This window comes from Oratosquilla oratoria, chromosome 16 (genome assembly GCF_046742065.1).
Source record: "Oratosquilla oratoria isolate Oo_2021 chromosome 16, ASM4674206v1, whole genome shotgun sequence".
Taxonomy (NCBI): domain Eukaryota; kingdom Metazoa; phylum Arthropoda; class Malacostraca; order Stomatopoda; family Squillidae; genus Oratosquilla; species Oratosquilla oratoria.
The window spans coordinates 62246083-62258214 of record NC_134792.1 but is presented as its reverse complement, the minus strand read 5'-3'; the positions used below and the strand labels follow the sequence as shown (position 1 = coordinate 62258214).

At 42.5% G+C, this 12132-nt stretch overlaps 1 protein-coding gene across 7 annotated transcripts in view; it reads left to right on the top strand.

The window, feature by feature from the left end:
* LOC143034080 (ADP-sugar pyrophosphatase-like) overlaps positions 1-12132 on the top strand; it is a 37842-nt gene that overhangs the window by 14998 nt on the left and 10712 nt on the right. For 6 of the 7 annotated variants that reach the window (XM_076199994.1, XM_076199991.1, XM_076199992.1 and 3 more), the window contains exon 5: positions 6050-6201. In XM_076199994.1, coding sequence (XP_076056109.1) covers positions 6050-6201 — 152 coding nt within the window. Of the gene's footprint in view, positions 1-6049; positions 6202-7725; positions 8018-12132 lie in introns of all 7 variants that reach the window. The other variant, XR_012967226.1, reaches the window with a different exon arrangement.

Sequence of the window (12132 nt, the reverse complement as noted above, 5' to 3'; positions counted from 1 at the left end):
TTGCAGTTGTGGCTAGGTCAGAGAGCTTAAGGCAGTTAGTTGTTGTTGTTGTTGTCGTTCCCTAGACTGTCTGTCCGAGCAGTCCCGTCTCCCCAAGGAATGCCACGGCCGAAACTGGGTTTTCCCACAAATCCTTTATAGAGTGTATGTTGTGTTGTTTGCGTGCATGATTGTGTATAATGCAGTCTTCCATTATGTGTTGTATGGTATGGGGTGAAGTGTTACATCCTGGGCAGCTGTTCACAATGCAGTCATCCAGCCTCTTCTGGTAGCTTAGAAGTGCTGGGTGGTGGCCGTACCATAGTCTGGCAGGGTGGACTCTGTTCTTTTGTGGGAAAGAGGATTCAGAAGGGTAGATATCAGGGGGTCTGGCATGCAGCAGTGTATTGTCCTTCAGTGTGTTAATGGAGCAGTGAGTGATGTGATTATGAATATGTTTCTGGAGGCTGGTATTTGGTGGTTGTGGAGGAAGAGAAGAGAGTGTGTGTGATACAGGTCTTTGGGTGTTGTTTTAATGTTTCTTAGTGTGTGTGGATGTTCTGCTATGTAGTGTAGCGGGTGTGATGTGTTTGTGGTGGCTGTGGCAAGTGTTTGTGTGCCTCTCATGTCAAGGTGGTCCTTGACTTTGAGGACTTTTGTTTCATGGTGTAAATGGTCTGTAGGTGTTGTATTTGTGCAGCCTGTAATTGTTTTTAGGGCTTTGTTTTGTATGATTTGAAGGGTGTTTGGAACTGTGGGGGATGATTGGGGAGAATGTACAAGTTAACTATTGTCAGTGTTGATTTGTTGCCTGTGCGGATTCGAATGGATTGGATTTCTGTAGTGTTATCTGTGGTAGGGAGGAGAATTTTGGTTGTGGCACTTGTGTCCACAAAACAGATGGAGTGGTGGATCAGGGTGATGAGTCCACCGCCATTGCTGTCGGTCCGGTCTTGTCTGATGTTGGTGTAATTATGAGATGATGGTGTTTTGTGTGAGTGTCTTAGTTTTGTTTCTTGTATAATTGCAATGTGTATGTTGTGTTGTTTAAGAAAGTGTTCGAGTTCATGTTTTTTCGTGTTAATACCGTCAATGTTGTGTTGTAATATGCTGATGTTTTGTGTTCTGTATGTGTTGTATGTTGCCGTTTGGGGTTGAGGTTGGGGTGTTAATGGGGAAGGTATAGGATCTGGGTTAGAGGGGGGGGAAAGGAGAGATTGGGGATAAAGGAAGGGGAGTACTGATTGGGGATAAGGACAAAGGGAAATTGGGAGTGGGTAAGGGTGCTGGCTGTGGTTGGGGAGGTGGGAGTGGGGTTACTGGAGGGCAGGTAGAACATGTCCAAGTGTTTGTGTATTGGTTTGTGTCAGCAAGTGTTGTACAAGTGAGGTGGGCCCAGTTTTTGCACATATTGCATTGAACTGAGCCCTTTGTCTGTCTGCTCGAGGTGATGGGTTTGGAGCATGTTGGGCATGTGTATTTTGTGGTGGGCCCAGGATTGCTCTCTACATCTCCGGCTAAAAGTAGAAGAAGAGGGGTGATCGCCGGAAAATCACCCCTCGGTGCAGAAAAAACGTAACATTGCATGTTGAGAAAAAGGATTGTGGTACTCCCCAAGGCAGTCGTAGCTCCTCTTGGGGATCGGTGCCACCTGCGTAGAGCTGGTGGCCAGGGCTGGTTGCCGCCGTTTGGCCCCCAACTCTTGGGGTTGGGGGTGGTCCCACGACGTAGACACTGCGGCTCCAGGACCAGGCAGTTAGTGATGGAGTTTGCTAGGGTTTGTGATAGGAGGTGGTTAAAAGTAAATGTGGGTAAAAGCAAGGTGACGAGATATGCAAAGGGTGAGGGTGGCAGGAAGTCTTAAAAGAGAGAGGTTAGAGGAAGTAGATAGTTTTAAGTATTTAGGAGCACATGTAACAGAGAATGGAGGAGTGAGAATGGAGGTTAACTGTAGAATGAGGGAAGCAAGTAAAGTCTTGGAAGAATGAAAAGTGCCATGAGAAATAAGTATCTGGGGATGGATGCAAACAGATTTTATAAAAGGATGATTGTGCCTACAGTGTGTAGGATGAAGACTTGGAATTTAAGGCAGCCAGAAAGGAGAAATTTCTGTGTATTTGAAAAGTATGGTGGGTGTTATGAATAAGGATAAAATAAGAAATGAGGAGTTGAGGAGAGTGGGGTTGGAAAGAGAGCTGGCAGACAGGGATGATGAAAGATTACTGGGTTGGTTTGGGCACATGAAAACAATGAGTGAGGATAGACTAGCAAAAAGAGTGCTGAAGGCAGAGGTGCATGGAGTGAACTTGTGGGAAAGATTGAGAATGAGATGGATGGATCGGGTGAAGGAAGCCTTGAGTAAAAGTGGAATTTCTTTTGAGCTGGGAAGAGAAAAGGGAAGGGATAGGTGTGAATGGAGAATGATTGTGAATGGACTATAAATTGACATGGTACCCTAAACCCATTTATGAAACTTGTTCATTGTCTCTCCCATCATAACTCTTTGTAGAGGAAAGGTCATCCCTGTCCTCTATTACATTTGTTCGCTTGGGTCATTCAGAGGCAATGCATTAAAATATGGCACTTCCATAGTAGTGCCAGACAACTGAAATGCTGAATTCTATTTACCCCCACTGCTTCATTATATGAGCAGAGAAGAAATCCCCTTTGTGTCATGTTGTGTCTGTGTTCATGTACAGCCATTCTACATTCATCTCTTGCCATTTCCATCCTTTCTCAGTAGACATTCCTCTTACTTCCAACGCTCTCTTCACCTCGTCCATCTCATTGAAGGCCTTGAACCTATAAATCATGATGGAGGAAAATGAAAACAACTCAGATTATAGGTTTATTTTCCATCATTTAACCCATTCAACTCCGATGACAAGATGTCTTGTCATTTGGTCAAATAAAACAAAAAATCATAATAAAACAACAAAATGTTTGATGATCAAACAGCACCAGAAAAATATGACGTCATATTTTTCTGGTGCTGTTTGATCATCAAACATTTTGTTGTTTTATTATGATTTTTTTTTTATTTGACCAAATGACAAGACATCTTGTCATCGGAGTTGAATGGGTTAAAGACCCATATAGGAATTACTAAAGGTGTCTTATACAAGGTGTGTGTCAGCTTAGAGGTTGCAGACAAAATGAGATAGAGGTACAGATTGAAAAGATTTGCACCAAGTAAAGAGAATCAAGGAATTAATGGAAGATACCAAGATTTTGAATTGTTGAAAAAAAAAAAGCAAAATCAACAAATGGAGAAAAGGGTAATGGTGATTTAGAATACTGGTGACCAGGGAAATTGGTGAAGTACTAACATAAAAGGAAGCTCGCTGACTGAGTGGGTTAGGTTGTTGTTACTTGCGGTGAAGGTTGAGGGGATGGCAGCTTGAACCCTGCCACTGGCAAAGTTGAACCAAGGGCATGGTTAATTAACTCCATGCTACAAAAAGTCCTATATAAGGGGCACCGTCCTAGCCTACGGATAGGGGGAGTTTGTGACGTTAAACCATATCACTAGCATTAAAAAAAACACTGGTGAGATAGGGTGAAATGAGAGGAGGTACCTAGGGAATTGTAGACGGTGAAAGGGAGAAAAGGAGTAGGACCAGAATTAAGATAGAAGGGGCAGTAAATGGGTATGGGATAGATGGTGTATGTCTTGGCAAAGGCACCCCTTATGAGGGAAAAAGGGCCTGTTGATACTTATCAGATGTTGCTAGTATGTGCATAGAGATTGATAATGGTGGGAAATAACTTAGATATATATTAGGGCAGTGGATGGATCTAAGAATGTGACAGGGCTATAGGAAAGGGTGAGGCAGAAAGAGCATTGAAAGTTATGAAAGCTGGCAATGCATCTGGGATGGATGGGCGTCATGTGGAATGTCTGACAAAGGAACAGTTATAGTGGATTGGGTTTTGAGGTCATTTAATGTGTGCTTAATGGAGTTTGTTGGAGGACTGGAGAAGTGTTTGTACAGTTCTGCTTTATAAAGGAAAAGAGGGCAAATGTGTATGTAGTATTCTCTATTTTTGCATGAGAGGACAAAGAGGGAAGGTTGCAATGTAAATGAAGTGTGGTGGGGCCCTGCTGTGGATGTGCTATGTCTTCCTTTATTGCCTCTGATCTGGGCAGTGAGCAGGATACAAGGATGACTCTCTTTATCCACGAGGAGCTAGGGAGCTAAGATAAATAGGAAGCAAATGGATGATGGATGGGTGGGGGTGGGTGTATGCCTTGGCTAGCTACCTCCTTCACAACAGGGAAAAAGTCTTTGGTATATAGATAGACATAAATGTGTATATGTATGGACATAAGCATATTTAAGAAAGGCATTTCCCACTACCAGTAATTTCTATACAAACATTAGCAGAGCTTGGCACTTTCCTTGTTGTGTTCCAATTTAGTTTGGCTGCGGTTAGCACTCCCAAACTATTAAAGATTAAGAGACAAGATCATACCAAAATAAAAGTCCAATAGGCCACATACTATACCAAAATTTTTTTTCGTAGGCCACATCCAAAAGGTAGGCCACATACTATACCAGGACCTATATTGCTTTAATAGTTTGGGAGCATTAACTGTGGCCAAACTAATGTAGAATGCACTGAGGAACACACCTAGGAAAGTGCTCAGCTCTGCATATTAGTAGTATCTGATCTAATGTAATTTATTGCATCAGCACCTCTATATTCATATTAATTTGTATACAGTGTATGTAATGAATGTATGCATGCAGAAAGACCACCCTATTTCCTTTTAGATCCATTCCTTAATAATCATTGCCATGAAGCTCACTGGCTGAGCGGGTTAGGGCGTCGTTACTTGCGGTGAAGATCGAGGTGAGGTCGGTTCGAATCCTGCCACCAGCAGAGTTGAACCAAGGGCATGGTTCATTAAATTCCATGCTACAAAGCCCACTCTGAGGGGCACTGTCCTAGCCTCCCGATAGAGGGGAGTGTGTGACGTTAAATCATATCACATCATCATCACATGAGTTTCACTGACTGGAAACCCACAACCCCACAGTGGCTGGCAATGATCCTCAAGCTTTCCCATAGCTCTCTGTGTGTTGTATTAATGCAGGGACTGTTTCTATGCCACCAGCATGTAGTAATAGGAAAAGAGCAATCATTGGTTGTCAGCTCACCTTATGTAAAAAGATCAATAAAATACAGTTAAAGTTGATAGAGTTCTTGAGCCTGGTCTGGAAACTTTGTCAGCCCATTGAGTCTGTACTTTGAGATAGAGACAAGGATGTTGATAGGTTTTGAAGATGTGTGACAAGGAAAAGATTCTCTCTGACATCCATCTCGCCAAACTTGCAAGTACCCATCATTGGTCCCTCTATTCCTTGTTAGAGTTAGAAATTGACATTAATGTATGATTGAACCTATGAATCAAGAAAGAGCAATGCTAGGTAACTACTTGTGGTGCTCTTGTAAGATGGACACCTGAGAGAATCATCTCCTTACTGTCCATTTTCTAAACCTACCAATCCCCTGTCTGAGCGGATTAGGGCGTCGTTATTTGCGGCGAATGTCGAGGTGAGGGCGGTTTGAATCCTGCCACCGGCGAAGTTGAACCAAGGGCATGGTTCATTAAGTTCCATGCTACAAAGCCCTCTGTGAAGGGTACTGTCCTACCCTCCCGATATGGGGGAGTGTGTGACGTTAAACCGTATCATCATCACCAATCCCCTCACCTCCAGCTGGAAGTGCAGCCTTGAGGGGATGATGCTTGGTCTCTGGACCTCTATTGTCTTCAACTATTTCGCCCAATTATTCACATATGGAAAGGTGACAATTGGCAACTGCTTCCCTCCTCTCATTACTTTCAGTTGGTGATGTAGAAACAATCCCACATTAATACATCAACAATTATCCAAAGTTTCTCCTCAGAGAAATCTATGATAACACGAACTATTGCCAGCCACTGTGAGGTTGTGGGTTTGTAGTCAATGAAATTTGAGACAACATTTATTATCATTATGGATCAAGAATGCTTTAATAATATTCCACAATATTTTTCTGTTTTTCTTTTTTGTGATACAAGGCTTGATAGATCCAGGGGAAACTGTGGAAGCAACAGCACTGAGAGAGCTAAAGGAAGAGACATCTCTTACTGGAAGAGTGACTGGCATTGGAAGAGAGGTAGCTTTGGACCCAGGTATCTCCAGTGTTACCATGAAGCTTGTAACTGTAGAGGTAATGATAATGATTACTGCTTCAAGTTTCAACAACTGGAAACTCACTGCCTCACAGTGGCTGGCATTGGTCCCCAACCCCTTCCATAGATCTCTAGTAAGAAGTATTGGAGTCTGAGTGTGGAATTGTTTCTGTCATTGACTAATATTTGTAGGAGCAAACAGTCACCAGTTGTCAGCTGCTCTTGCTTGAAAAGGTGGAGGAAACACGTGTCAGTAAAAAAAACAACATGTGAGGACATAGTCTTTATTGGTATGTTACTATTGTTTCTTTTGATAGACTCAGGAGTAACTGCCATTTGCATACACCTTGTCACTACCTCATGGTTGCACCTCCAGCTGGAGATAAGGGTGTTAATGGGTTTTGAAGATGGGATACCGTAAATCCTTGATATGACGGACGATATGGGGACAGGGGTCTGTTGTTATATCCGAAGATTCGTTATAACTGAGGATCCATTATATCCGATGGAAATACCCCAAAGTTTGTTTGGAAAGAATGAGTGAAGAAAGACTAGTAAAAGAGGTGTGGAAGGCAGATGTGGAGGGAGTGAACATGAGGGGACGTCCTAGGATGAGATGGATGGATGGGGTGAAGGGGGCTTTGGGGAAGAGGGGAATGTCAGTTGAGGAAGGACGGGAGAGGACAGAAGACAGGGGTGAATGGAGAATGGTTGTATATGGAAAATGTTGTGATACAAGAGGTGGATTGGACGGGGGAATGGGGGTGAGGTAGTGTGTGTGAGCAAAAATATTTGACGCAGCCCGAAGGGATTTCTCCCCGTCCTCTCCTTTATATGGGGGGATGGAGAGGGGGGGGTCACCGATTTAATGAAGCGGCCTTGCTGTGGATGTGCTGTGTCCTGCGACACTGCCTCTGACCCAGGGCAGTGGACAGGGTGCAGGGATGACCCGTCATCTAGGAGGTGCTAAGATGGGAGGGAGGGTGGAGGGGTGTGGAGTGTTTTCGGGGATGAAATGGGTGGGAATGTTTTTGTGCCTTGTCCTTTTTGGCTACCCCCCTGGTAAGGGGAAAAAAAGCCTTGGTATATGTATGTATGTATGTATTGTTTGGTATTAGAAATTAGTAAGATTAGAAATTATAGTAAACATTCAATATAATGGATGATATGGGGACAGGGGTCTGTCGTTATATCTGAAGATACATTTTAACCAAGGATCCCTTAATATAACAGATTTTCATTCATTATAGCAAGGGTTTGTCTGATCAGATTCTTTGTCCATTATATCTGATATCCAATATATCGAGATCTGTTATATCGAGGGTTTACTGTAGATGATTCTCTGATACCTATTTTGCTTGGTCACCACTTACAGATACCCCCCAATGGTCCCACCATAGAAGTTAAAATGGTCCAACCGTAGAAGTTAATCAACTATGCAAAGTAGATATTAGATTTTGTCATGGGATGAATGTTATATTTTATTTGTATGATAAGCTACCTCACAAGTGCCATGGTGGTGTAATTGGAAGCATGCTGATCTCACACTTGCATGGTTGTAGGTTTGAGTCCTGTGCTCCTCTCCAGTTCCGAGCAGTGACTGTTACCTGCCCTAACAGTCCAAGCACATAGGGTTAAGGTGATAGCTTCAGCTGCAGCTATGTGCCTTCTGACATAGGCTCTTCGCCACCACCTACTTCACTACGATGTGAGTCATGTGGAGTTGGATAAGATAACATGGCAGCACCCAGAATAAAGAGGATAATAATGATAATAATTAGTGCTTCAAGTTCCACTCACTGGAAACCCACAGTGGCTTGTAATGGTTCCTGAGCTTTCCCGTAGATCTCTCAGGTAAGATATGTGTGACGGTTGTTTGTGTTGTATTTTTCTTTAGGGATGGTAGACTTCGGTTACTTTTTGTCTTGAAAATTCTTTCCAAGAGTTCTGGTTCTGTTTGTTGTAGTAGTTTTGGGGTATTAATTACAGTTTTCTGATTGGAAGGAAATTACTAGTGGAGTATCATAGGAGTCAGTAATGTTCTTTTTATATTTCAATAACATACATATACCTAAGGCCTTTTTCCCCTTACAAGGGAGGTAGCCAAAAAACAAAGGCATGAAATCCATTCCCGCCCATTCCATCCCCACATACTCCACTCCCATTCACCCCCTCTCTCCCTCCTGGCTCCTCCTGGATGATAGGTCATCCCTACATCTTGCCCACTGCTCTGGGTCAGAAGGAGTGTTGCAGGACACAATGGGTAAAAAAACTAGTTACGCTTTTTCCCCCCTTACAAGAGAGGTAGCCAAAGTCAAAAGGCATAATTCCACTCCCACCCATTCACCACCCCTCCCTCCCTTCCTCCCTCTTTTCTTGGCTTCTGAATGATGGGTCACCTCTTCATCTCATCCATTGCCCTGGGTCAGGAGCAATACAACAAGACACAGCACATCCACAGCAAGGCCTCTTCATTTAATTGGCAATCTCCCCTCTCCATCCCCTCATGCAGAAAAAGAGAAGATGGGGAGAAATCCCTTGTGGTTGCGTCAAAATATTGTTAACTCATAACCACACCCTAACCCCCCATTCCCTACTGACTCCCTTTTGTGCATCGCAGCATTATCCATGTACAACCATTCTCTACTCACCCCTATCTTCTGTCTTGTCCCTTCCCTCTTCAAAAGACATCCCCCTCTTTCTCAATGCCCCTTTTACCCCATCCATCCATCTCATCCTTGATCATCCCCTCCTGTTCACTACATCCACCTCTGCCTTCCACACTTCTTTTACTAACTTTTCTTCACTCATTCTTTCCATGTGGGAAGAAAAGCATTTCCCACTACCAGGAGGAGCCTAGAAAAGGAGTGAGGGGTGGTGAATAGGAGTGGAGTGGGTGGGGATGAAATGGGTGGGAGTGGAATTATGCCTTTTGACTTTGGCTACTTCCCTTGTAAGGGGGAAAAGCCTTTGGTATATGTATGTATCTACTAATTTACTTGTGGTAATTTACTTGCTGTTAATGCAAAGATCAGGAGTGAAGAGCAAAAAAATTGCATGTTGTTATAGGAAGATCTGGATAGGGCACATGAGTGAAGCTGGGAATAGGAAGTACAACTTACTGCAGAAAAATTAGATATTATAAATGGGCTTCGCCGAATTTATGAAGGGGCCTTGCTGTGGATGTGCTGTGTCTTGCGACACTGCTTCTGACCCAGGGCACTGGACAGGATGCAGGGATGACCCGTCATCCAGGAGGTGCCGAGATGAGAGGGAGAGGGGAGGGTGGAGGGGAGTGGAATATATAGAAGATGGAATGGGTGGGAGTGGTTTCTGTGCCTTTATCTTTTTGGCTACCCCCCGTGTAGGGGGAAAAAGTCCTTGGTATATGTATGTATGTATAAGTGGGCTTAACCTCTTCAGTATGATGACACCTATGTAGGTGTCATGAGGAGCAAGTGGGTACATAAGGATGCCAATGTCGATGTCTTGATTATATATTTTTTTTGTAGTTGTACATGAGTTACCCCCAGATTCTGTGAACTGGTTTGATCATGTTTTCTGCATTTATCATTACTCAGAGTAAAAGATTGAGTAATACAGTAGTGACTTAAATTTTATAATGAAAGTAGTATGATGCATCATACACATGGCAGCCAGTGCTGCACATAAGAATTTTACTTGTACTGAAGTGTTAAGTAAGAATAGGCTATCACTACCCTATAAAATGGGAAATTATATAATTACAAACGACACTGCTTCTGACCTAAGCCAGTGGGCAGGGTGCAGGGATGACCCGTCATCCAGGAGGTGCTCAGATGAGAGGAAGGGTGGGAGGGGTGTGGAGTGTATTTAGGGATGAAATGGGTGGGAGTGTTTTTATGCCTTTCCCTTTTTGGCTACCTCCCTTGGAAGGGGGAAAAAGCCTTGGTATATGTATGTATGTATGTACAAACGTGAATGATGAGAAGAGCTTGGAAATAATGATTGTGGAAATTTTGTCACTAGAATCACATATCAGAAGGATCACTGGGAATGATTGTAAACTATTGCACAATTTAAGAATGCTTCTGACCCAGGGCAGTGGACAAGGTGCAGGGATGACCCGTCATCCAGGAGGTGCTAAGATAAGAGGGAGGGTGGAGGGGTGTGGATTGTATTCAGGGATGGAATGGGTGGGAATGATTCTATGCCTTTTCCTTTTTGGCTACCTCCCTTGTAAGGGGGAAAACCCTTGGTATATGTATGTATATAGACCAGATGAGAGAATCATGATAACCATGATTTGCCCTAGACTGGAGTATGCTGTAGTTATGGGTGGTTCTTATGAATTGCAGTGAATATTATCAATGCTTGTAATGAATATAATCAGGCTTGTTATCTTGTTGATTTTTGCTGTCAGCTCTTTGATGTGTGGGCAGAAAATCATATGAGTATCATATGTGAGGCCTAGAATTTTTGGATTCTTTTTCCAATGGAAGGATTTGGCTATTTCATCTTACTATATATATATTTTTTTTTTCATAGTTGTCTGGTGTGAGTAAAACTGTTGATCTCTGTTATTTTATAGCCATTGTTTTAGTTTCTCCAAGTAGGCTTCGGTGTTATTTTTCTCTGGTTAATATCTCAAATAATCAAGTTAGGTATGGTAGAACTTGTAATTGCTTGAAGGTCACTATTAGTGTTGGGGGTCTTGATCTTTATACAGTGAGTCCTCCTTATACGGTAATTCTTTATCCGGTAAATTCACAGTTACAGTATTTGGTAATTACTACCCTCAATTCTATTTACAGTAAGAAAAATTCACAGATATGGTATCTGATAGATATTTTGAAGAGGAAAGATCAGGGAGAAGGTACGTCTGCCATATCCTATTATTACATGTTATAATGGGTTTGGTATACGGTAATTTCAATTTGCGGTAAGGTTTTCAGGAACGCACGTGTATCGTATAATGAGGATTTACTGTACTGTTTATATTTTTTGTAACTATACTTTTATCACTTTTTATTGTCTATTCTTTCCATTATTTCTTTTGTTTGGTATCATGTAGTGGGAAGTGCTAAGAAAATGAAAGTGATGAGTGAGGAAAATGGAAGAGGAATAAGGAAAGATGAGGTGAAGGCAGTTGTCAAGATGATGAGAGCAGGTAAAGCACCTGGGTTGGATGGCTGTCATACAGAATGTTATAAAAAAAGGAGGTACAGTGATGGTGGACTGGTTGGTGAGGTTATTTAATGTTTAAGAGAGGGTAGAGTGCCAGAGGACTGGAGGAGTGCCTGTATAGTTCCACTTTACAAGGGAAAAGGGGACAAGTGTGAGTGTAGTAGTTTCAGAGGGATCAATTTGTTAAGTGTAGTTGGAAAGGCTTATGGGAGAGTCTTGATTGAGAGGATTAGGAGAGGACCAGAAGAAGTAATTGGTGAGGAATAGTATGGGTTTGGGACAGGTAGGAGTTATGTGGATCAGATTTTTGTGATAAGACAGATATGTGAGAAAGCTTTAGGAAAAGGTAAGGATGTTTTTTGGGGCCTTTATGGATTTGGAAAAGGCTTATGACAGGGTAGACAGAAAGGCACTGTGGAAGGTATTGCAGATATATGGGATAAGAAGAAAACTTTTAAGAGCAGCCAAGAGTTTTTATGAGAATAGTAGAGCTTGTGTTAGAATCAGAAATGGAGAGATTGAGTGGTTTGAGGTAAAGGTGGAACTTCATCAGGGATGTGTTATGTTGCCTTGGCTGTTCAATTTATACATGGGTAATGGGTTGGGGACTGGAGATGGTTAAAGAAAATGGAGAAAAGTGGGAGATAAACCAGTTGTTGATTGCTGATGAAAATGCGCTTGTAGCAGGATCAGAGGAGGTACTGAAGAAATTAGTGACAGAGTTTGGGAAGGTGTGCAAAAGAAGGAAGTTGAAGATAAATGTGGGTAAAAGTAAGGTGATGAGATGTACAAGGGGAGAAAGT